Source organism: Panicum virgatum, chromosome 5N (genome assembly GCF_016808335.1).
Source record: "Panicum virgatum strain AP13 chromosome 5N, P.virgatum_v5, whole genome shotgun sequence".
NCBI classification, from domain to species: Eukaryota; Viridiplantae; Streptophyta; class Magnoliopsida; order Poales; family Poaceae; genus Panicum; species Panicum virgatum.
Genome location: NC_053149.1, coordinates 39,135,187 through 39,158,877, shown reverse-complemented (window position 1 = coordinate 39,158,877; position 23,691 = coordinate 39,135,187). Strand labels below are relative to the sequence as shown.

Sequence of the window (23,691 nt, the reverse complement as noted above, 5' to 3'; positions counted from 1 at the left end):
ATTATCAAGGTCCTTAGCAATCACCTGTAACTCATGAACTTGTTCGACCACAGAATGATCATCGACCATCTTGTAGTCATAGAACTGCTACATGATGTACAACTCACTGCCACCAAATTTCGCTTCGAGTGCATCCTACAACTCCTTGTAAGAGGGGACATGCATGTAAGCATCGACAACATTCTCTCTAAGAACACTAATTGCAGCCCCTCTGAACAAGTTATTAGTGGTTTGGTATGCTCTCTCCTCCTCGAAAGTGTGCGGTCCCTTAGGAGGACCTTCAGTCATGAACCATATGTTCATAGGTATGCGCCACAGCTCAAGCCTGTGAACCCATCTCTTGTTTGTTCCATCAAATATATTTGGTTTAAGATGCGTACCAAAACTAGAAACCGAAAAAGCCCTATCAAGTTTTTGGATTGTTGGAATCAGAGACATTTTATGGTTCATTTTAATGCAAAACAAAAGATTAATCATGATTATCATGATAGCATAAACAAGAGTAGTATGTATGTTTGCATGTGCGACAACAAAACTAGGTAGAAGATTTAGAATGTATCCCAAGGTGGGGCGAGTGCCAAAAGCATCGGATGCGCTGTTACCTAGATCAGTCAACATTCTGATAGGGCATGTTCAATGTAGTCAATCTCTCGTTGATGCCATGCAAATGATAACAATGCAGATGCCCTGCCCGGGAGTAAACATTCTCATGAGCAGTCGTGCAGCAGAGTCTCAAAGAGGATGGAGTTTCCGGAGGCCTGCACTTTCCAGCGAGTCTGTGCACCTAGAACGGAGACGCAGAGAAGTAGCCACAACAGTGGAGTATGTGTGTTGGTTCGTGCACGTATTGCAGGAGAGGTAGGCTATATGTAGGCCCTAGTGGACCTTTGGATGTCCAGGTTCATTGCAGGCTTGCAGCCATCAAATCAGTAGTTACCGATAACCCTCCAGCCATGATAGCCATCAATTACTGATCATTTGTTAGTCATCAACCTTCACTTAGTCTAATTCCAGTGGAGTGTTTTATATTGATGTTTCCAAAATAGCCACATAAACAACTAAGAAATGAAATAGTATTTGAAACCAACTCTACAATGCATAATTTCATAGCACGGTTTCATAAGCTCCAAGTAGTATTTAATTTTATGACTCAATAAGAGTTGGTATCCGTGTAGACATGATTTCATCTAAATGAAACTGATTTCCTCTCTCTCTTCTTAAATTAAATTTGATGCCATGTCATCAAAAAAAATTCTATGTGGCGTGCTATTTAATGAGAATGAAACCCCATGAAACTTCCCACTGGAAATGATCTTAGTAGTCATCAACAGAAATTGGGAACTGTAAAACACCCTAGGCCCAGCTCCCGCGAATTTTCTTTTGATCACTTTCCTATATTTTCTCTCTTTTGATAGAAATTTCCACATGAAGTTTCTCTATGAAAAAATTCTATAAATGATTTATTTAAAAAATAGATGGTTAGTTCATCAAAGAATGGTTCTTTTCTTCAAAATACAATATAGAATTTTAGTTTAAAACTTACCGAAAATTCTGTCTCACCTTATTACATCTTTCACTTTTTTAGAAAGGTACAGCTTCGATCCGCGTACACACACATCTGGATTTATTATTTCCACATCTAGGAGGGAATTGGCGTGCATTCAGTTCTCATGGTATTTTTTTTCAAGAAAAACTCATGGTACTGCCGCTGAACATGCACGCGTGTATATACCTCAAACCACCAACTGCATCTCCAGTTCTCCTCCCGACAAACCGCCCAACACCAGAACCCGGACCCGGTGCCGGTGCGGGTGGCGATCGTGGGCGTCGCTGGCCTGGACGGCTGGACCGGGCTGGCAGCCAAAGTAGGTTGGCGCACGCAGACGCGACGGAGGGCGTGCCCCACTCGACAACCCTTTCCTTTTCCTATTCCGTTCCGTTTCCCCTCCCATCTTCCTTTCTCTCTCCGCCGCCCCGTGCTCGTCTCCCCCCAATTCCATCTCCCCTTTTCCTCCTCCTCGGTCGTCGCCTCCCCCCAGAGAGCAGGAGCAGCCCCCCGCTCCGCCGCCATGAACCCCGAGTAGTAAGTCCCCACTCCCCCCCCCCTCCATTAATCGCGCGGTGGCTTCCGATTCGGTGGGTGGCGGATTCGTGGAATCTAGAGCTTCATCGGGGGACGCGCCTGCTGGTGCCCCGCAGCGGCCGATCTCGCCGCCGGCCGCCGATTCGGGACCCGATCGTGTTGGGGTTTAAAGGGGGATCTCCCTCCCTTAGCGCGTTTACTTGGTAGCTACCGCGTCCCTAGTTCGGTGCGGGTAGTCGTACCTTTGTCGGGCCCCATGCCAGAAATAGCAGATGGTTGGATACGCCGTTCCCCGCTAGCCTAGGTACGAGCTAGATTCGGTCGCGTTGCTCCCTCCTACCCGTGAGCTGGGGGCTTTGGAAGCTACGGTTGTCTTGTTTTACTCTATATGTTCTGTTGTAGTCTTGTAGATGTGTGTGCAAAGTTAGTCCGTAGGATGTGTTAGCTTGTGTCGATGTGCTGATGACGACACAAATACGAGATGCTCGGCCTATCGTTTGACAGGATTTTCTTGTTATCTTGCAGTGACTACCTCTTCAAGCTGCTGCTCATCGGGGACTCGGGCGTCGGGAAGTCTTGCCTGCTGCTGAGGTTTGCGGTGAGGATTCTTATCTTCCGCTCTTCGCCTTCCTCCACAAATGTACAAACAGTTGTTCTTAAGTAGAGCGTGCCTTGGAGAAACAGGTCTTTTGTTTAGTTTGAGGGTGTCCCCATATTAAGAAAAGTATCTGCATGTCTTATAGAGTGCCGTTCATTTAGTTTGGATGCATCTCACATGACAGAACCCAGTAGGAGTATGCACTCTGTTCCGCTAGGCGCCGACTATGTGGCGATTAGGAGGCGATTAGGCGCGCCTAATCGCGAGTCGAAGGGTCAACGCCTCGCCTATGGGGGTAGGCAGACCCATAGGTGTCGGCAGCGCCGATGGGGGTGGAGCCTCCGGCGGAGGTCGCCGGTGGGGGAGGAGCTGCGGGGGGCGGCAGGCGCTCACACGGGCGCAGGTGCAGGCGGCGGCGGGCGCACGGCAGCGGGCGCGGGCGTATGCAGGTGGCGGCGGGCGCGTGCGGGACAGGGAGAGATGCGAGAGAGGTGGAGAGGATGCGGGAGAGAGGGTCTGAGGGTTTAGTGTTGGGCCTTCAAATGGACCTTCATGCCTTTCTTCCTTTCTCCTTTGTCATGACCACTCATCTTTTTTTTCCTTTTCTTTTAAGTATTTATACATGTATTATTCATCGCCTAGCAAAACGCCTAGCAACGCCTAGGCGCGATTACTCCCGACTAGGCACTAGGTTGAGGGGCAGCGCCTAGAATCCGCCTAGCGCCTAGCGGAACCTTGAGTATGCATTTGCTTCGAAAAGTAGAGAAGATTGTACCAGGGAAGATCATCAACAACAACAACAACAACAACAACAACATAGCCTTTTTTCCCAAGCAAGTTGGGGTAGGCTGAAACCCGAAAGAAATAAGTTCAAGGTTCAGGCACATTGATAGCTAGTCTCCAAGCGCTCCTATCTAAAGCTATCTCTTTAGAGATATTCCAATTCTTAAGGTCTCTCTTAACCGATTCATCCCACGTCAGTTTAGGTCTACCTCTACCCCTCTTTACATTATCGACCCGCTCAAGAACCCCATTACGCACCGGCGCCTCAGGAGGCCTTCGTTGGACATGTCCAAACCATCTCAGCCGATGCTGGGTAAGTTTCTCCTCAATTGGTGCCACTCCGACCCTATCTCGAATAACTTCGTTCCGGACTCTATCCCTCCTTGTGTGCCCGCAAAACCACCGCAACATCTGCATCTCTGCTACACTCAGTTGCTGGACATGTCGTCTTTTTGTAGGCCAACATTCAGCACCGTATAGCATCGCCGGACGAATTGCTGTCCTATTGAATTTGCCTTTTAGCTTTTGTGGCACCCTCTTGTCACAAAGGATGCCAGAAGCTTATCGCCATTTCAACCAGCCAGCTGAAATTCTATGCCTAACATCTTCATCAATGTCGCCATCCTTTTGTAGCACCGATCCTAAATACCGAAAAGTATCCTTCTGGACCACCACTTGTCCATCTAGACTAACGTCTCCCCCCTCATGCCTAATCGCGCTGAAATCGCACATCATGTACTCGGTCTTGGTCCTACTAAGTCTGAACCCTTTCGACTCTAACGTGCGTCTCCACAGCTCTAACTTCCTATTAACCCCTTCCCTACTCTCGTCAACTAGCATCACATCATCAGCAAAGAGCATACACCAAGGGATCTCACCTTGTATATCCCTTGTGACCTCATCCATCACTAAAGCAAATAAATAAGGGCTCAATGCTGACCCCTGGTGTAGGCCTATGTTAATAAGAAAGTCAGTGGTGTTGCCATCACATGTCCGGACAAACGTCGTCGCATTCTTGTACATATCCTTAATGAGGGTAATGTACTTAGTTGGGACTTTCTGCTTCTCCAAGGCCCACCACATGACATTTCTCGGTACTTTGTCATATGCCTTCTCAAGGTCAATGAAGACCATGTGCAAGTCCTTCTGCTCCCTATATCTCTCCATCAATTGTCGTATTAAGAAAATCGCCTCCATGGTTGACCTTCCAGGCATGAACCCAAATTGGTTTTGGGTCACACTTGTCACTCTTCTTAGGCGATGCTCGATAACCCTCTCCCAAAGCTTCATCGTATGGCTCATCAGCTTAATCCCACGGTAGTTAGTACAATTTTGAACATCGCCCTTGTTTTTGAAGATAGGTACTAATATACTTCTCCTCCATTCTTCCGGCATCTTGTTTGACCGAAAAATGAGATTAAAAAGCTTAGTTAACCATACTATTGCTCTATCTCCTAGGCATCTCCACACCTCAATGGGGATACCATCAGGACCCATCGCTTTACCTCCCTTCATCCTCTTCAAAGCCTCCCCGATCTCTACCTCCTGAATTCTCCTCACAAAACGTCTGTTGGTATCGTCAAAAGAGTCATCTAACTCAAAGGTAGGGCCCTCACTCTCCCCATTAAACAACTTGTCGAAGTACTCTCTCCATCTATCCATGATGTCCTCATCCTTCACTAGCAGTCGATCTGTCCCATCCTTAATGCATTTGATTTGGTTGATGTTCCTTGTCTTCCGCTCGCGGATCCTAGCCATCCTATAAATGTCCTTCTCCCCTTCTTTCGTGCCTAGCCGCTGATACAGGTCATCATACGCCTTACCCTTTGCTACACTCACAGCTCGCTTTGCAACCCTCTTCGCTAATTTATAGCCCTCGATGTTGGCTGCACTCTTGTCAAAGTGGAGGCGCTTGAAACACTCCTTCTCCTTAATAGCCCTTTGCACCTTGTCATTCCACCATCAGGTGTCTTTCCCCTCCTGTTTGCCTCCCCTACTCACGCCAAACAACTCTGAGACCACCTTCCGAACACATGTTGCCATCTTTAGCCACATGCATCTGCGTCTTCTCCTTCTTCCCAAGGCCCCTCACCTAGCATCCTTTCCTTAAACGCTTGTGCCGCTTCCCCTCTAAGCTTCCACCACTTTGTTCTCGCAATTTTGGCACGTTTGTCCCGGTGGACACGTACCCGAAGACGAAAGTCCGCCACCACAAGTTTGTGTTGAGGGACAACACACTCCCCAGGTATCACCTTACAATCTAAGCAATCACGTCTATCCTCCCTCCTAGCAAGGATAAAGTCGATCTAGCTCGAGTGTTGTCCACTACGAAACGTCACAAGATGGGATTCTCTCTTCTTAAACACGGTATTCGCTATCAACAAGTCGTAGGCTAACGCGAAGTTTAACACATCCTCCCCCTCTTGACTCCTGCTACCGTACCCAAAACCCCCGTGCACTCGCTCGAACCCTACATTAGTCGCACCCACATGGCCGTTGAGATCTCCTCCTATAAAGAGTTTCTCGCTGGTAGGCACGGTACTAACCATGCTATCTAGATCTTCCCAGAACTGCATCTTGGTGCTCTCACTAAGGCCTACCTGAGGGGCATAGGCACTGATCACATTCAAAACCGAATCTCCAACTACCAACCGGATTAGGATAATCCGGTCGCCTTGCCTTCTAACCTCTACGACTCCATCCTTAAGGCTCCTATCAATCAAGATGCCTACACCATTCCTACCCGGAGTTGCTCCCGTGTACCAAAGCTTGAAGCCAGTATCCTCAACCTCCTTCGCCTTCTGACCCTTCCATTTACTCTCCTGAACGCATAGAATATTTACACGCCTCCTAATTGCTACATCAACTAGTTCTCGCAACTTACCCGTTAGGGACCCTACGTTCCAGCTACCTATACGAATCCTAATTGGCTCGGCTAGCTTCCTTACCCTTCGCAATCAATGACTTCTGCAATTTTATGAGCCTTTGATCTTCCCTGGTGTTATAGTAGTCACGAGCTCACAAGTGTGTCAAATGGTTCTTGACTTCATATGGACATGGTTTGTTGAAACTTTAGATGGTTCACTGCTATTATACTTGGCGTATGTTTGGCATAGTGGCATACATACAGTACCCCTTTATAGAATGGTGTTTGAAGACAACTATATTTCCTATGATGTATCATACTTTCCAATTGTTATCTCATTCATCTTTTTTAATGCGAGTATCTTTCTGATCTCGACTTTACAGGATGATTCGTATCTGGAAAGCTATATCAGTACCATTGGTGTTGATTTTGTAAGTTGGTTTCTCAGTTGGATCAAATAATACCAAATTCCCTTTGTCGTGTGTCAATGGCCTTGTTTCTCTTGTATGACCATTTTTTCACCCTTCTTTGACTTGGTAGAAAATCCGCACTGTTGAGCAAGATGGGAAGACAATAAAGCTGCAGATTGTAAGTAACAGATTCTAGTAAAGGCTGTATAAGTTAATAGCAGTTTGAAGCTCCTGCTGATGCTTTAGCACGTTCTTCTGATTTAGTGGGACACTGCTGGCCAAGAGCGCTTTAGGACCATCACAAGCAGCTACTACCGTGGAGCTCATGGCATCATTGTGAGCTTTCTTTCTTTGTATCTGATATTGTCTCATCTAGGTTGATATTGTGTCTCTGTTAACAGTTGTATTTTCTATAGGTCGTGTATGATGTGACTGACCAGGAGAGCTTCAACAATGTCAAGCAGTGGCTGAATGAAATTGACAGGTACGCCAGTGAAAATGTGAACAAGCTTTTGGTGGGGAACAAGTGCGACTTGGCTGAGAGCAGAGTAGTTTCTTATGAGGCTGGCAAGGTAATATTTCGGTACATCAGTTACCTTTTGCATAAATGTCGTTTGGTAAGGAAGATGGTTAAAATGGCTGCATGTCACTTGCTTCTGCAGGCCCTTGCTGATGAGATAGGGATACCGTTCCTGGAGACTAGTGCCAAGGATGCAACGAATGTGGAGAAGGCATTCATGACCATGGCAGGAGAGATAAAGAACAGGTAACAACATACTTCATATTTAGACTGAGGCAGCTGTTGTTCATTCTGGATTCATTAATCATGAAGGCCCATTTGGGAGTCCAGATGACAAGCCACTGCTATTTTCGCTATCATTCACCTCCTGATGGGAGTAACTAAGTGATATTTGCTATCCTTTTTCTTGAATATAGGATGGCAAGTCAACCAGCTGCAAGTGGTGCTAGCAGGCCTGCAACAGTACAAATGCGGGGTCAGCCTGTTGCTCAGCAAAGCAGCTGCTGCTCTTGATCGACTATCTAGATCGCAGTAGTGTGATTGTGCAGCAAGCAGCATGAATTGGTTGCTCTATCCCTGTAAATTAAGTCTTATCACTATCGAAAAACTTTCTCTGTTGGATATTGGAAGTATGTCTCCTGACTGCAAGACATTTAAGCAGATGATGTGTTCTTACTGCCTGTTCATATTAAGTGTTCGATTGATTTTCTTAGAAACTCGAAAAACAAATAAGATGCACCATTGCTAGTTAAAATGTTGTAGGATTACTCGTTACCAAAATGACTTTCACCTTTCATTAATGTACGCGGCTGATCCTATCAGGAAGTACATATAGTTCAGGATTACGAGTAGGCTCTGCACAAGGAAAGCATAAGCACCCGTGTGGCCCAACCTGCGATTCGACACCATGACACCATAGAAGATACATGAATACCAGCATCAGCACGAGAGATGCCTCGCAACACCTCAATGCAAGGCTGGAATCAGTTTGCTATCGTTACACCGACAGTTCACAGCAACCAATGCTGCTAGGTTGCTGGCATATATCATATTTGCATATATAACATGGAACTCTAAAAGACGTATAGCGAACAGGCTGCTGCCACCTCTTCCACCGTCAGAAGAAACCACAGCAACTGCTGCCATTGGCTGTTCCACCTGAATCTCGAGGAGGGTAAGTAATAACCACCTATTGCGTTTACAGATTACAAGGGCATGATACTGATGTAAACATGCCAGGCATTAAGATTTTAGATTATACGATAACTAATGTACAAAAGAAAACCTAGCAAATGTATATGCCTGCCCACATGCTATCTCTCCCAAGCAAAGGTGCTCTCCAGCCCGCCACAACCTTCAGTGGGGTGTTCTTGTCTCACTGGGAAGCTTAGTGCCTCGTTGATCCTACTGAAAACGAGCCGAAGTGGGACGCAAGCAACAGTTGGTCGACCAGTTTTCGCAACCACAGGCTTTCTGTCTCCGCTCTCTCTCCGGCTGCCAGCAAAAGATGAGAGCCTCCGCATTTTCCTCGGCGAAGATGCTGGTTTCTTGTTATGAGGCTGCCAGGACTTGTCCAAATCGTGTTCTGAGGCCTTTTTACGACCACTAGACTTAGATTTTGATCGTGATGCATGTGAAGATCTTGCTTGCCGTGGCTCTGTAACTCTGCTCTTTAGTAAAGAATCAAGACCGCCCATTGCTGGGCGGTGCTCATCTCTACTTGCTGCTGGACAACTATCCTTCAAAACCTCCACAGTGGCAGGGTACCCCACAATGGGTTGACCTGTCCATTTACTCATGAGGGAAACAAGGGGCACCGGATGACCCGTGTAGCTTCTTTGGACAGTCAGCTCAACATCATATAATCTATAGTCTGCATGTGCTCTCTTGGTTGGTGGCCTCGTTACAGGGCATCTTGGAGGTTTCAGATCAGGCTGCTGTTCAGGCGGTGGTAGTACTTGCAGGGGTACATAATATGGGAATGAGTTTGTGCCCTTCTCAGAGTTTGAATGGTTGCTTATAGTTTGAGAGGACTCTTCATGCTCAGGAGTCGCATGTCGTAAATTATCCTCAAGTTCAGTAGGCCTAAAGACATCACTGTCCAATTTTATTGTCCCTTCATACTGCTGCAGCAGCAAACTATTATCCTTCTTGTGGCTTTCTGTAGGTATCAGAGTAGCAGCGCTTATGGTTTTCTTTGAATTTCTATGATGCTGAGTTGAAGATGTGCCAACTATGCCGCAGTCAGTACTTTGATCATTTGGCTCTGAAATTTGATCCTTTGTGGACAAACAAGATCCATAAGTACCAAAATGGCCTGGAGATAGAAAACCAGTTGAAAAGATTAGGCAAAACGCTCAATATGGTAGTTCAGAGTGATAAAAGCAGATCATAAAGTAACATTTCCATCCATCTGTATGTCGAACTTGCATCAAAATTGGATGACAAATGAATAATAAGCTGCAATTTAAGTCTCTGTTTGGAAAGGGGTTTTTAGGAAGTAAATCCTTAGAATTTTATTAGAAATACGAACTAAATCCTCAAAATTTCTAGACCATTCCGAATCTTCCAAATAGGCCCTAAATGAGATAACTAATCATATATGTATGCTAGAAGTCTAAACAAACACTGTTGTACAAGAAAACAAGAAATATACCAATGAGTACTCATTTGTCTAACGACACATGGCCTTCTCAATTGCAAAGCATGAAGTATAATAACATTAGATCCACAAATAATGTTCTTGTGTACATTCATTTACCTGACCTATCTAATTAGCCACAGTAGCTAAGGTTTGCTAAAATATAAAACACTTTTCACAAAAAAAAGAAATATAGTGCATATAAAAACAGAAAAATGTACTGTGACTTTACCTTCCTCCAGAACATCATGAAAAGATGCATCACCATCAGAGCATCCCTCATCGCGAAATCTAGTTGTGCATGGGGCTTCAGCATCCTTTACTGTAATAGCCTTAGCAGAATTTTTGCGATTGTTGTGTGATGTATCTAATAGTGTCTCCAAACTTGAAGTGCCTGAGCTGTAGGAAAACTTATTTACATCCGTTGAAAAAATGGTCTTTGCCCTATTTGGTTCAATTATATTAGGCATCTGGCTTCCTCGATACTGACTAGAAGACTGTCCTGAAGGGTCCCAGTGATAATATGTTCCAGACACTTCTGAATCATCACATAACTTTGATAGAGGACGATGATGCCTATCTTTCTTCCTCGAATTGTCATAGGATTGCCCGATATTGGAGCGTTTCTTTTTAATGGATGAATGAGATTGCTTACCCTTTTTTGTCCCATTGGCACTGGACAAATCATAGCCAAAGCTTGATCCACTTTCAAGAAGAGGTACATCTGAAAAGATGCCTGCACCAGACTTCTGATTGGTAACATTCTTTGTTCCAATCTCCCTAAGATCTCGCATACGCTGGAATCCTTGAACCGTATCATCCTCAAAATCTTTACGTCCTTTACGCTTCTTCTTTTTTGATGATGCATACCTAGTGCTTGAAGAGGATAAATTTTGTGGCTGCTTGTACACTGTCAAGGCTTGAGACATGTCTTGACCTGAACTCTCTTCTATATCATACAGACTCCTTGCTCCACGAGAAGATTTTTTGTTGAGCCCATTTATGTTTTTAGATTTTGCAATATAGATATTCTGGGACGCACACAGATCATCATCAGTGTCCTCTTCAAGATCATCACAGTTATTTGGAAAACGGGACCTTTCAATTTCAAGGGCATGGATAATAGCATCCTCTCTGCGAACATACCTCCCTTCAGTCTGTGTCCTCTTTTGCTGGCGACCTAGAGCCTTGGCTTTTTCTATACATTCATCATATTCTCCACACCGAAATGATTTCACACGTTTGGACTTCTCGAGATTATACCAGTCACTGTGCAAAGTCCAACAGAACAAGAAATTTTCAGACTTTGAATACAGGCTATAATTTAAGTAAACAATCAGTGCTGCAAGCAAGAAAGAATATCTGAAAGACGCAACAGGAGTGACAAACATTAATTTTGCACATGCTTTAGAAGTTAAAAACAACTATTAAAGTTCAAGTATGCATACAACTTCAAATGATCAGATCACTAAACTGAAGAGAAGTTTCAAAATCCAATTTCAAGCAGGAGACCATTTTCTTAGTAAATCAAAACAATTTTCGAGCTACACAAAATACTTGAGAGTATGTTCATAGATCAAATAGACACCATGAAAACAGATCAATCACTGTGCACGGAATTTCAATCTGTATCCCTTATTTTCAGAAATTCATGCCATTTTCTTTTGCCCCATAGTATAAACATAAAAATAAGTTTGTCACCTAACTACTTCTGAAACTTATTCCACTTTTTAGGTTCGCATTACTGAGGAAAATAGGAGCTGAGAGATGCATTCTATTGAAGTATTGATGCTACCAACCATAAGTTACAAGAACATCTCTGTAAGCACCCTATCTCTAAGATGTGGATGCAAACATCCAGAAAACAAAAACAACTCATCAACTTCGACGAGCTCTCGTTAGCCATAAACATCCAGAAGCCGCAAAAGTCGCAATCGAACATATGCACTACCCTCCCTTTCCAAGTTCCCATTCTACCTAAATCAAGAGGCATAAAAAAGAAAGATACTTCCCTGCCAAACTTGAGAGTGAACACAACATGAAAGGGCCAATGCACTGGCCATAAGGCCAAGGGCAAACAGCCGCAGTGGCCAAGTATCACCGGAGTCAGTAGAATCAACGCATGCACAGGCTCAAGAAAAGAACATAACAAAGTGATTACAGAGGGCAACAGAGGAGGGCTGGCAGGGCGAGGGTTTGTACGGACATGCTTCCGTCGGCGCGGCCAAGGAGCTTGATGGGGGTGCCGGCGGAGCGCGGAGGGATGACGATGTTCTCGGGCAGCTCATCCATGCCGAGGATCCGGCCCGGCCACCAGGATCCGTTTCGGCGGCGCACCCAGACGAGCGCCCCGACCTCGGCGTCCGCACCCGTCACGCCGCCGGGCCACTCCTCCTCTCCCGCGCAGCTCCCCATCGCCCTGTGTCTCTGCAGCCCCTTATCAACTTGCCACCATCGCCTCCCCCTCCAGCTCCTCCCCAGAACTGATCAAAGTCAAGGAGACTCCTTTTCCTGTCCGAGAAATCAGGAAGGGCCTCGGGTGAAAAATCCAGAGACGACGCGATGGATAAGTCAGCGCGAGCCGGGGCGGCGGCGGCGGCGAGGCAACGGCTCCTCCGAAGAGGTGGGTCTGGGGCGTGCAGGTGGGGAGAAGAAGTGGAAGGAGCGGAGGGGGCGGAGCCTGGGGAAGGAGGAAGAAGGGAGTGGGGCGTTAGGGGCGTTTGTTGGGCCGTTCTGGTGCTCGGGGCTCAAGCAAATAAATAAATGGGCTTTGAGAACAGGCAAAGCCCATTTGTTTTGTCCCGGCTTGGGCTTAGGGTAGTCCCCCAACTGCCAACACATAGATCTGATCTGGATTTCTCTCTCAAAAGAAAAAAAGATCTGATCTGGATTTTCTGCAGCTCTTCTTCTAGATCAGATCTTTTCAGTTCCAATGGTAATTTTGATTCTACACAGCTCCTAGTATAGATGGCCGTTCGGGCAGCTCGGCCCGGCCCTGGCCGGGCCTGCCTTGGCCTGTTTTTTACGGGTCGTGCCTAGCCCGGCCCAATTGCGCTGCGGGCCGTGCCTAGCCCGGTCCAATTGCGCTGCGGGCCGTGCCATGCCTGCCCCACGGGCTCCCCTGGCGGCCCAGGCACGAGCCCACAGGCCACTTTCGTGCCGGGCCAGCCCGAGACAGCCCGGCCCAACAGTAGATGTCGGGCCACCCGAAGCCCATCAACCACAGAGGTCGGCGGCGGCGGCGGAGCCGTCCGGCGGCGCGGAGATGAGGAGGCGGCTGCCGGTGCCACGGATTTGAGGTGGCGGCGGCCGGCGCCGCGGATCCGAGGAGGAGGCGGCTGGCGGGGCGGAGACGAGGAGGCGGCCTGGGCGGGGCGGAGCCAAGGAGGCCATGGTCGGCGAGGCGTAGACGAGGAGCGGCGGTCGGCGGGGCGGAGTCGCGGAGACGACGTGGTGGCGGCTGGCGAGGTGGAGCCGCGGAGCGGCGGCCGGCGAGGACGATGATCGGGACGGCGTTCGGGACGGAGGCGACGCAGCGCCGCAGCGGCCGGGGACGCGGTGCGGAGCGGAGTGCAAGGTGAGCGCCCGGGGCGGAGGCGAAGCAAAGGCGAGGCGGCGGGGCGTTGACGCTGAGCCGCTGCGGGTGGGGGGGTTAGGGCGGGGGACCTAGGGTTTGGAGGCTGGTGTGGGCCGTGGGGGAGCTCTCTGGCTGGGCTGTGAGCTGTGGCATTGTTGGTTAACGGGCCGCCTACGGGCCGGCCTTCAACTCCCGCGCCGGGCCGGGCCGGCCCACGGGCGGGGGTGCGGCCCAAGCCCGGGCACGGTTTGGACCAGGCCAGGCCAAAATCACCATGCTCGGGCCGGGCCTTTGGGCCGCGGGCCGCATGGCCATCTATAGCTCCTAGATGCGGTGGACCGAAAGGTATCCATGGAAATGAATGATATGCTACTGAAGGAGTTTACTGCAGAGGTGGTGAGGGAGGCCCTGAATGCAATTGGTGATCTGAAAGCCCCATGGCCGAATGACATGCCTTCGATATTCTACAAGAAATTATGGGACACGGTTGGTGATCAGTTGGTGAAAGAAGTGCTTCAGGTGCTGAATGGTGGGCCAATACCGGCTGGGTGTAATGACACTACTGTTTTTTGATCCCGAAGGTGCAAAAACCCGAACTGGTAAAGGACTTGAGGTCGATTAGTCCGTGCAATGTGATATACAAGCTGGTTTCAAAAAGTGCTAACTAATAGGTTGAAGGGGATTCTCCCGGATGTTGTATTGCAATCGGAAAGTGCATTTGTCCCGGGTCGTTTGATTTCAGATAATAATCTGGTGGCATATTATGAGCTCATTCACTTCATGAGACACAAGAAAAAGGGCAAACAAGGATTTGCAGCAGTGAAATTAGATATGAGTAAAGCATACGACCGAGTCGAATGGTCTTTTCTGCATGATATCATGGTGAAGATGGGATTCCAACGTCGCTGGATCGATCTGATCATGTTGTGTGTCTCTTCAGTGACCTATCGTGTCAGGGTGAATGTTGCTCTGGGTGAACAGATTGTGGCACAGAGGGGTCTCCGACAAGGTAACTGTCACCTTAACCTGTTCTTGTGTGCAGAGGGCTTTTCAGCATTGCTGAGCCAAGCGGAAAGGGAAGGGACGATGCAGGGAATTAAAGTGTGTCAGAATGTTCCTAGTGTTTCTCATCTCCTTTTCGCCCTCTCATTTTGTTTCGTGCCAATGGAGATGCACTGAAGTTACAGGGTATCCTTGATCTCTATGAGCAGTGTTATGGCCAAATGATTAATAAGGAAAAGTCTGCAATTATGTTCAGTCCAAGTATTAGTGAGGTGAACCGGCAGGAGGTTTGCAGATTCAGAGACAAACAATGCATGAAAGATATCTGGGATTACCAGTCTATGTGGCACAGTCTAGAACAAAGGTTTTTGCGTATCTGAAAGAGAGAATCTGGTCTAGAATACAATGGTGGAAAGAAAAGCTATTGTCCCGGACTGGTAAAGAAGTATTACTCAAAGATATGGGATGTTTTGATATTACAAAGGAAATCTGTGAGCAAATTAGTACCATGATATGCAGGTACTGGTGGAGCAATCAAGATAGTGATAATAAAATGCATTGGATTAAGTGGGAGAAGTTAACAGAGCCAAAAAGTGAGGGTGGTTTTGGGTTGAGAGATATCCACACTTTTTCAACTTGGCAATGCTCGCAAAACAAGGGTGGCATTGATTTCACAGCCCACACTCGCTATGTCCTCAGGTGCTCCGAGCGAAATACTTCCCAAACTGCTCCTTACAAGCAAAACCAGTGAGGAGCATGTCATGCACTTGGAGGAGTATTATGAAGGGGCTGGAGGTGGTGAGAAAAAGGCTTTGCTTGGAGAATTGGAGATGGGACTAATGTCCGAATTTGGGAGGATCGTGGATCCCAAGGGACTGGACGAGAAAACCAATCATCTAAGAGGCAACAACCTGCTACGCACGGTTGATGAACTGATTGACCCGAGGTCAGGGCAATGGGATGATCAGTTGACACGGCAGACTTTCTGGGCAGAGGATGTTGCGACGATATTGGCAGTACCTGTTCGGCTGGTTGGAGCAGCCGCTGCTGGCTGGAGCAAACGTGAAGGGATAGGCCCAACCAGCGCCGCGCCGTTCCTATGCAAAACGTGCCCAGCCAGCGGCGGCAGCTCCAGCCATCCAGCCGAACGGCGCCAATTGTAGCATGGCACTATGATAACGGGGGTTTGTTCTCAGTGAGACCGGCGTATAAAGTTCAGAGAGCATATGGCAAAAGAATGAGTCGCAGAGGTGTGGCAACATCTGCTGGGGGCAATGCTATGGCAGATATGCAGTGGAAGGGAATTTGGAAGCTGAAGTGCCCCGTAAAACTGAAACATTTTATGTGGAGGTTTGCTCATGACAGTTTGGCTTTGCGGAAGAATCTGGAAAGGAGAGGGATGCAGTTAGACACAAATGTGTGATGTGCGGTCGGCTTAACGAGGATGGTGGCCACCTATTTTCAAATGCAAGTATGCCAAGCAACTTTGGAGAGCCCTGAATATGGAGGACGTTTGGTTGGCATTGGAGACGGCTAATTCAGCATGGGAGGCCGTTTGTTCTATTCTTAATTTAAAGGAAACGGTGCATCTTAAAGTAATTCACGGGTTATGGCATTGGTGGCTACAGCACAATCGCATTAGGGAGGGGGCAAAAGGAGGCAGATGGAGGAGCTGGCTTACATTGCTGGCAAGTGTACAGAGGAGTTTCTTACTCCGAACACATTGTTGACTGAAGCCCAGCCAAACGGATATGGCCCCTGTTTAGTCCCTAGTTAAAACAAACAACCAGCTCTTTACTCTAGATTTCAGTCAAGTCTACCCCAGATTCCATTATCCAAAAATCGCCACAAACCTAGCTTTTGTTGCATTGTGAAATACTTCAAATACATAATTATCCACCATGATAGTGTGTCCACGCGTAAGTGAGAGAAAGAAGCCATAGCTAGAATCATGTTACCTAACAACCACCAGCTTCCCACGATCCAGTTTGAGCATGTGAGTTCAACTTGCCGACCAAACACTCACTTACCGATTTCAGACAACATTCTCTTCTATCTTCTATAGCCTACATGATAATGACAACTTCAACTTTCAGACATTCACTATTCTGTTGATATCTTTGCATTAATCTACCCAGGAGAATGTTGACTTCTTAGGAAATAGTACTTCTCAATTCTCAAATAATAAATGCAGGTATGTACTCATTATTGTTCAGATACCTCTGTCGAGTACTCTCAATGAACAAGAAGATTGTCAGGATCCGGATATTCATCTTGAAATATCTTGTAATCCTACAATCCCATGGAGACATGGACTACAAAGAAATCTTGTAGGATCATATGGAGGCACATGATACTATGATACACAACTAATTATATCAATAGTCTCTTAAGTCATCTCTAGGTTTGGTGGAGATCAACAGAGATGACTACTGTACATGCCCTAGCTTGCCACTTCAACTGAGAGAAAGATCGAAACAGCTGAGACTTGCCACTTAAATTGTACCCTGCCATGCCACTACGCACTTCCAATCGACCTTCCATGTCCCTCCAGTCATCAATAGTCCCAACTTTTCCTCTCAACTTAATTAAAACAGACGCAGAGGAGCACAATTAAGAGGAGGCAGAACATAAGTATAGAGAAGTGCAGCTGTTGCTGATCCTGGTAGGAACCAGCAAAAACGGTTGTCGGTCTTACATGGCACTCCCTTGTGCTGCCAGCATCAGCTGAACACCCCTTGGGATCAGCACGGCAGAAGGGAGGCTTTTGCAAGTTGCAACTACAGGCTTCCTGTTTGCTCCCCGGATTTGATAGTGGTGCATGTAAAGATCTTGCTAGCCACGGTAATTAATTTCTACTCTTGTGTAGGCACTCAAGGCTGCTAATTGGTGGGCGGCAATACTTGCTGCATAACAACCATCTTCCAAAACCTCCACAGTGACAGGGTAGCCTTTTACAGGTTTACCAGTTGATTTACTTGTGATGAAAGCAAGGGGCAAGCCATGGCCCTCGTAGTTTCCATGAACAGTCAGCTCTACGTCATAAAGTGGTGTGCCATTTTCAAGTCCAGTGAGCTCACAGCCAGCACCTTCAACCCTTGCATCTAACCTAACAACATCACTGTATTGTGACTGGCATTCCATTGTCCCTTTATTCAGGGGTGGCAACAAATTCTTACAGCTCTTGTGGCTACCTTCAGGTATTGGTGTCACAAAGCTTACGTTTTCCATCTTGAAACCCCTATCATCTCGAATTGAAGATAAACCCTCTTTACTACAATCAGTAGTTTGGCTCATCGGTTTTGATATCTGATCCTTTATACGTTCTCGGAAAAACATCAGGTCTTCTATGGATGCACAAGATTCATGAGTATTCAACTCACCTGAAAAATACACCAGTTGCACGTTTTAGTCTATCCTTCCTATGAAAGTTCATAGAGTGATAAATATCAGATTTTGTATACATTCACCCTTTTGCAAGTAAAACATGCATCAAAATACGATATTAATGAACGAACACAAAACCTGAAGATTATTATTACCTTCAAGTGGAGAAGGGGACCTTTCGATTTCAAGGGCATGCATAATGGAATTCACTCTGTGAACATATTTCTCTTCATTGTGAGTCTTCTTTAGCAGGCTAGCTTGAGTGTTTGACTCTTGGCATTTTCTATACATTCATCAAATTGTCCACACAGAAATGACTTCACGTGCTTAAGACTCCTCGAGACTATACCAACCACTGTGACAAAGCTGAACAGCATGTGAGATAACATTTTCATGCTCAGAAAGCTAGAAAGAAGGTAGAAAATATCTGTTAAGTAGCATTCCTAGAAAAGGTGAGAAAATCTTTGGGAAATCCAAAACAAACAAAAATGTAAAATAAGCATACAACTTGAAGTTTGGAAACCAATTTGGCTGAGTAATCTAGTCTTCAGGAACTTAATTTATGTGCAATAATGATATACACATGAAATAAAACAAACGGTATATTTTGAGCAACAGGGTCAATTTATGTTTGTGAACTTCTGAAACTCAACTAAAATGACAAATATTCGAGAAGAAGAAACCAACGACTCGGCCTTGATCATTGGCATTCATATATTGATATATCTATGGCACACAATGGCAATTGATTCTCAGAAACTAATCGACTGCAAATCGAGAGTCAAACAGAAATATGCAATTGCATACCTAAGCAGGCAAGCAGCACTGCGCACTGCAGCAGGGGACGTCGTGCTGAGGTCTAAGGGCGCAACCGGAATGCGGACTGCCGGATCCGAGTCCCTGACGGCAGACGTCAACGCCACGACGGTGCCTGCCGGCTGCACCGCACTGCAGTCCGCAGCCAAGCAGCGAAGGCGCAGAGCAGCTCAGCAGCAGCAGCCAGCAGCCGGATGGAGATGGCGCGGATCCGCCCGGCCGCCCTAGCCTGAGTCTGGAAGCTGTGGGGTGCCACCGCGCCGGCCCGGCCTAGGGATGGAGCTGCGCGCCGCCGCCCGCCGGGGTTTTTTTTTTTTTGATTGGGGAACGGGGAGGGCCGAGTGCGGCTGCCGAAGCGGCGGGATGCGAGTTAAGGTAGGGCTGGGCCTTTTTCCATGGGCTGCACATGGGCTTACGCTACATGGATCCGCCCGGCCAATCGCCTTCTCTCTTGCGATTTTTTTTTCATTTCTAATTTTATCTCGTTTTTATACAAAAATAATTGCCTAACAAAAAATGTGTAGAAATATGCTCATGTTGTTCGGTGATTGTCAGATAAGCGGCTTTCTAGATAAGAAAAAATTAATCATTGCATTTGGTTGGAATTTTAACTTATTTTTGTTGATACTTGATAAATGTGCTTATAATCTATATCTATATCTTGACTCCATTCGAATGGGCTAAATTGGTTGGGCTGAAATGGTTGGATTGACTGCTGAAACAGCTAGCCCAGCCATTTCATCTCACCCGAACAGGTCAATTATCTATACCTATATATATTATTAAAATGAGTAAGGTTTCTATCTAGATTTTTAGTTTGGTCCACCTCGTATTATTGATAGGTGGATCTTAATCCATCTCATATGCGAATCGGACTAACCCGCTCCGTTCACGACTCGATCACATAGATCATATGGACCTATCCGTATCATATACTTATGCAAACTTTATCCATAGCAAATACGGACACAATTGTATAGTTGAAAACAAACGGGATAAAAAAAAATTCGGTCCGAGCTATGCGTATGAACAGACGAATAGTATTGTGGCGAGAACGACAGCCAATATTAAATCGAGCGATGACAGCCGATCTCGGCAGGCATTCGGTGGCTTCGTTAACCTTTTTTTTTTCTTTTTGCATAGGTTATATCATATTTGGGAAATGGGTACTTGCCTCTACTGCATCTGATTTTTTTTTCTGCAAAGGCTACGTTATATCTCTATAGCTCTCTTCTACGCCCATGTCATTTCTTTGCTACGCCCAATCACCGTGTTCGGCTGGTGGGTAGGGCTCCGGCCCTACAGTAATTTCCTTTCATACCACTCCAGCTCCAACCTCCAACCACCAGCCAGGTAACAGTGTTTTTCTCTCACACCACTCCAGCTCCAGCCTGCCGAACGCGGTGAATGTCATTTCTTTGCTACCTTGTACCTTTTCTAAATATCTATATATTCGAAAAAAAATTGGGATGGTTCCCAGCAAACCGCTGTCTGTGAGGACGGATTCATGTCGCGTGGAGATTGGTTGGGTGGTTGCAAACCAGTCAGGCTCCCGAGATGCGAGCTGCAGAGCCTGCACTTCATTGGATGACTGAAGCGGCCTGGCTCCGCGGATACACCAGCTGGCGCGAGAGCAGATGCTGTTCGGCGTCAGAGAGCAGCACTGCAGGGAAGAACACAGAGCAAGCCAAGCAATCAATTTCTCTACGGATCCTGGCCACGCACAAATAGGTAACCATTCAGCTGCTCATGTATATAAGGATGGCAACGGGTAGAAATTATCCACATACCCGCGGGTAGCAAATCTGATGGGCGCGGACGCAGGTACAAGTCTGAACCCGATGGATATTTGCTCGCTGGCATGATAAAATGCTATCCGCACATGCAAACATGGCAGACCCGTTTGACATGTGGGCCCAAACTCCAAATATATAAACTCAACTTACCGTGTGTTTGGTTGCGGGATCAATGGGTTGGGTTGGATCCAACCCGGATTTTGGGGACGGAGCCGACCCATCCATTGTTTGGTTGTATTTCTGATTTTGGGGACGGAGTGAACCCATTTCATGTTTGGTTGAAGGAATTGGGAATTCGGGTTGGATGGCATGATAACACCGTTAACGAGGGTCCCACTTACCACCAATAGACCCCACCTGTCAATCTCTCACTTTTTCTTTTTCTTTTTATTTTTTTCTCTCCCTTATCTTCTTCCTCAGCCCGTGCGCCCGGCCCCCCGCCGCCGGTCTTCCGCCACCGGCCACGCTGCGCGGCCCCCGACGGCCTGTGACCGGGCCCCCGCCGCCGGCCGGGCTGCGCGGCCCCTGCCGAAGTCTCCACCCCGGTCTCCTCCTCCCGCCATGGCGTCCGCCCGCCCCGGCCCGGCCTCCCGCCCGCCGCCCCGTGAGCTTCCCTGCTCGGGCCACCGTGGGCCGCCGCCGCCGCCCCGCGAGCTGCCCGTGGGTGCCCCTGGTTCACGGCGTCCGCGTCCTCCGACTCCGACGCCTCCGACGCCGCCGCCGCCGCCTTCGCGCCGGAATCTGTGACCACCGCACGCTCACCGTTGGCGTTTCCGTTGGCCTCGGCGCCGTTCTCCTCCCGCTTAGGCTTCTTCTCCGCAGACTCGGCCGCGGGCGGCGGCGGGGAGGACGCGGGAGGGGGCGAGCCGGCGCCAGCGGCCGCGGAGGGGGAGGGCACGGACGGGCGATTCTGGGCGGGCATTGGAGCGGCGGCGAGCGCGGGCCCGGGTCGCGTGGAGCGGCGGCGAGAGGCGGGCGGGCTCGCGTGCGCTGGGGCCTGGGGGCGGGCGGGGATGGTTGGCAGGCACGGGCGTCGACGTCCACCGATTCCGCTCCCTCCCCCACCCTCCATGGCTAGAGCTCGAAACAAAAGAAGCCGAGACGTCCTAGCGAAACGGAGACGACGACGCGCGAGGGACGGAACCCAGCTGGGTTGGCTCCGTCATCCATTTTTCGGAGGACGGAGCCAACCCACATCTAGGCGGAATATTCCCTCCTGGAGCCAACCCAACCCACTCGTCTTCTATCCAAACAGCCGCGAGGACGGGTCCGCTCCGACCCGGCTCGCTCCGCTCTCCAACCAAACACACGGTTAGGGTTCCAACCCCACCTCAGCCTCGTTCCCTTCCCTGGCCGCCAGCAGGCCTTCGCTTCCGCCCCTAGCCCCTTCTGTGTGCGCCACACCCTCCACCGCTCCCTTCCTCTTTCTTGGTGCCTCCTATCTATACGCCGCATGCCTGCACCACATTATGTGCTTTCCCCTCCTTCCTCCCTGTTGATCGAGGAACAAGCGGCCCAGGTGCTCAATCCTCCACGCACGCTACAAGCAGCCAAGCCGTAGGCAGCTAGGCCCCCTCCGTCGCCGGTCGACGCCACCGGGCTGGCCGCTCTCTGAAGCTCCGGTGGCTCGTCATCCCCCTAGGCCGGACGCCTCGGGCGAGCTGCCCCTAGGCCGAACGTCCGCCGGTTGCTCCTTGGCTCCTCCCTACTTCGACAGAGCGCCACCACCCATCCGCCCCATTACGGCTGGACATATTACCCGAAATCCGAACCCAAAAAACCCGAACCTATACCCGAAAAATCCGAGCCCGAAAAACCCGATCACTATTTTGGGTAGCAGATTCCAGTATTCGAAATTATTATGAGTAATTCGGGTATTGAACTCCGGTACCCGAAAACCCGAAGTGCTTACCACCCAGCCCCAAACAAGAGTGCTCGTTAGTCGGTACAAGAAGGCCAACAGGCAACAGCACAGCCCAACACCACACACTCACCGCCGCCCCCTGACCCTCCACGGCACCAGTGCCCCACAAAGGCACGAACGATGGCGACCTCCCCTGCATCTCGCATCCAAATCTCCCATGGATTTCTCCATCCTCGCCGAGGACCCGGCCTCCCCGTTGCCGGAGCAGGAGCCCGAGTCCGCGCCCGCCGGATCCGCCTCCTCCACGCGACCATGCCCCCAACTTCCACTCCTGCTCCCGCTTACGGTGGCGGAGGGTGCGGCTTCGGCGGCGGGAGGCGACGGTGGCCGGTGCGCCCTCGTGTGGCCTGTTGGGTCCCGCCAGGACAGCACTCCACCCCCCCTACAGCGATGGCTGACAAGTCCCTGCCCATCCCTAGGTCGGCACTATGCTCTTGCGCCACCACGATATGTTACAGATTGGGTGTTTCGGGTTTACCCGAACCCGAAGTGGCGGGTACCCGAATCGTTGGGTATTTTTCGGGTTCCAGTTTTCAAAACCCGAATTTTCAAAAACTCGATAAACTCGATCCGAATTTTTCGGGTAACCTGAACGCCCACCCGTAGCCCCCAACCTACTCACTTTCCCGCCCAGTGCGCCGCCCCTAACTTGCCATCGCTAGATCTGCCGCCGGGTAGCCACCCTTAGCTTGCGGGCACACGAGCATACCCGTGGGCATGAGATATCCGCGGATTGCGGGTGCGGGCACAAGCTCCCGTATGTGACGGGTGGCGGGCGTGGATGCAGGCATGAATTTTGACTAGCGGATACGGATACATGATAGGTATATCTGTGCGAATTTTATCGGTTGCCATCTTTGACTCATGTATTTATGAAGCGCGGCTAATGGGAGCCTGATTGGCCGGTACGAGCCAGACTAGGTTGGACCCGCAAACCAATCAGACCTTTAAATCGATCTGACAATGCTTGCTAGCTTGGCTCCCACGTGGGCAAGGCTCGCAGTGCTCAACATCCCTCGTGTCGCTCGGCTCCTAGGCGCCAGGCGGACAGCTGAGCGGAGTCAGGCCTCGTCTGCCACCGTCTTCAGTGAATGTGAAGCAGGGTTTGAAATTTCGGCGATTCGTTTCCCCTTGGTATCAGGAAAAAATATTTCGGTATTTTCGAAAAATTTCGTTTTGAAAATTCAAAATTCAAAAAAATTCGGCCGAAATTCACCGGAATTCCGGAACGGAATTCCGTTTCCGCCGATCACCGGGATTTCACCGGAAAACGAAATGGTTAACCCTG

At 48.7% G+C, this 23,691-nt stretch overlaps 3 protein-coding genes and 1 long non-coding RNA gene across 6 annotated transcripts; 1 reads left to right on the top strand and 3 right to left on the bottom strand.

The window, feature by feature from the left end:
* Positions 1-1,894: 1,894 nt before the first annotated feature.
* On the top strand, positions 1,895-7,946 carry LOC120676778 (ras-related protein RIC1). Its single transcript, XM_039958113.1, has 8 exons — positions 1,895-2,083; positions 2,609-2,681; positions 6,714-6,761; positions 6,871-6,918; positions 7,005-7,076; positions 7,157-7,312; positions 7,403-7,506; positions 7,677-7,946. The coding sequence occupies exons 1-8, from the start codon at positions 2,070-2,072 to the stop codon at positions 7,771-7,773; spliced, it is 612 nt and encodes a 203-aa protein (XP_039814047.1). The 5' UTR covers positions 1,895-2,069; the 3' UTR covers positions 7,774-7,946.
* Positions 7,947-8,183: 237 nt separating this feature from the next.
* On the bottom strand, positions 8,184-12,621 carry LOC120676777 (uncharacterized protein At1g51745-like). Its single transcript, XM_039958111.1, has 3 exons — positions 12,108-12,621; positions 10,134-11,170; positions 8,184-9,577 (listed from the first exon to the last, which is right to left on the bottom strand). Exons 1-3 carry the CDS (start codon positions 12,314-12,316, stop codon positions 8,574-8,576), a joined length of 2,250 nt encoding a protein of 749 aa, XP_039814045.1. The 5' UTR covers positions 12,317-12,621; the 3' UTR covers positions 8,184-8,573.
* Positions 12,622-16,324: 3,703 nt separating this feature from the next.
* LOC120676779 lies at positions 16,325-19,025 on the bottom strand. Of its 3 annotated transcripts, XR_005675983.1 has the most exons (4): positions 18,675-19,025; positions 18,023-18,222; positions 16,701-17,863; positions 16,325-16,546 (listed from the first exon to the last, which is right to left on the bottom strand). It is a non-coding gene; the product is annotated as an uncharacterized LOC120676779 (long non-coding RNA). The 3 variants fall into 3 exon arrangements; XR_005675982.1 differs by lacking the exon at positions 16,325-16,546 and having other exon boundaries at positions 16,631-17,863; XR_005675984.1 differs by lacking the exon at positions 16,325-16,546 and having other exon boundaries at positions 16,631-17,863; positions 18,023-18,233; positions 18,675-19,017.
* A 1,238-nt stretch (positions 19,026-20,263) lies between these two features.
* LOC120674790 (skin secretory protein xP2-like) lies at positions 20,264-21,551 on the bottom strand. The gene is made up of 2 exons (XM_039955912.1): positions 20,942-21,551; positions 20,264-20,346 (listed from the first exon to the last, which is right to left on the bottom strand). Exons 1-2 carry the CDS (start codon positions 21,549-21,551, stop codon positions 20,264-20,266), a joined length of 693 nt encoding a protein of 230 aa, XP_039811846.1.
* Between the last annotated feature and the right edge of the window lie 2,140 nt (positions 21,552-23,691).

Excerpts from the sequence above, each read along its gene's own strand:
- LOC120676778 (XM_039958113.1), top strand. Across the intron at positions 2,682-6,713 it reads GCCTGCTGCTGAGGTTTGCG|GATGATTCGTATCTGGAAAG; the intron begins GTGAGGATTCTT and ends TCGACTTTACAG. Across the intron at positions 6,762-6,870 it reads GTACCATTGGTGTTGATTTT|AAAATCCGCACTGTTGAGCA; the intron begins GTAAGTTGGTTT and ends TTGACTTGGTAG.
- LOC120676777 (XM_039958111.1), bottom strand. The coding sequence starts at position 12,316 with ATGGGGAGCTGCGCGGGAGAGGAGGAGTGGCCCGGCGGCGTGACGGGT. Across the intron at positions 11,171-12,107 it reads GGCCGCGCCGACGGAAGCAT|TGACTGGTATAATCTCGAGA; the intron begins GTCCGTACAAAC and ends GACTTTGCACAG. Across the intron at positions 9,578-10,133 it reads TCATGATGTTCTGGAGGAAG|GCCATTTTGGTACTTATGGA; the intron begins GTAAAGTCACAG and ends TTCTATCTCCAG.
- LOC120674790 (XM_039955912.1), bottom strand. The coding sequence starts at position 21,551 with ATGGAGGGTGGGGGAGGGAGCGGAATCGGTGGACGTCGACGCCCGTGC. Across the intron at positions 20,347-20,941 it reads GTCGGGGGCCGCGCAGCGTG|TGCTGCTCTCTGACGCCGAA; the intron begins GCCGGTGGCGGA and ends TCTTCCCTGCAG.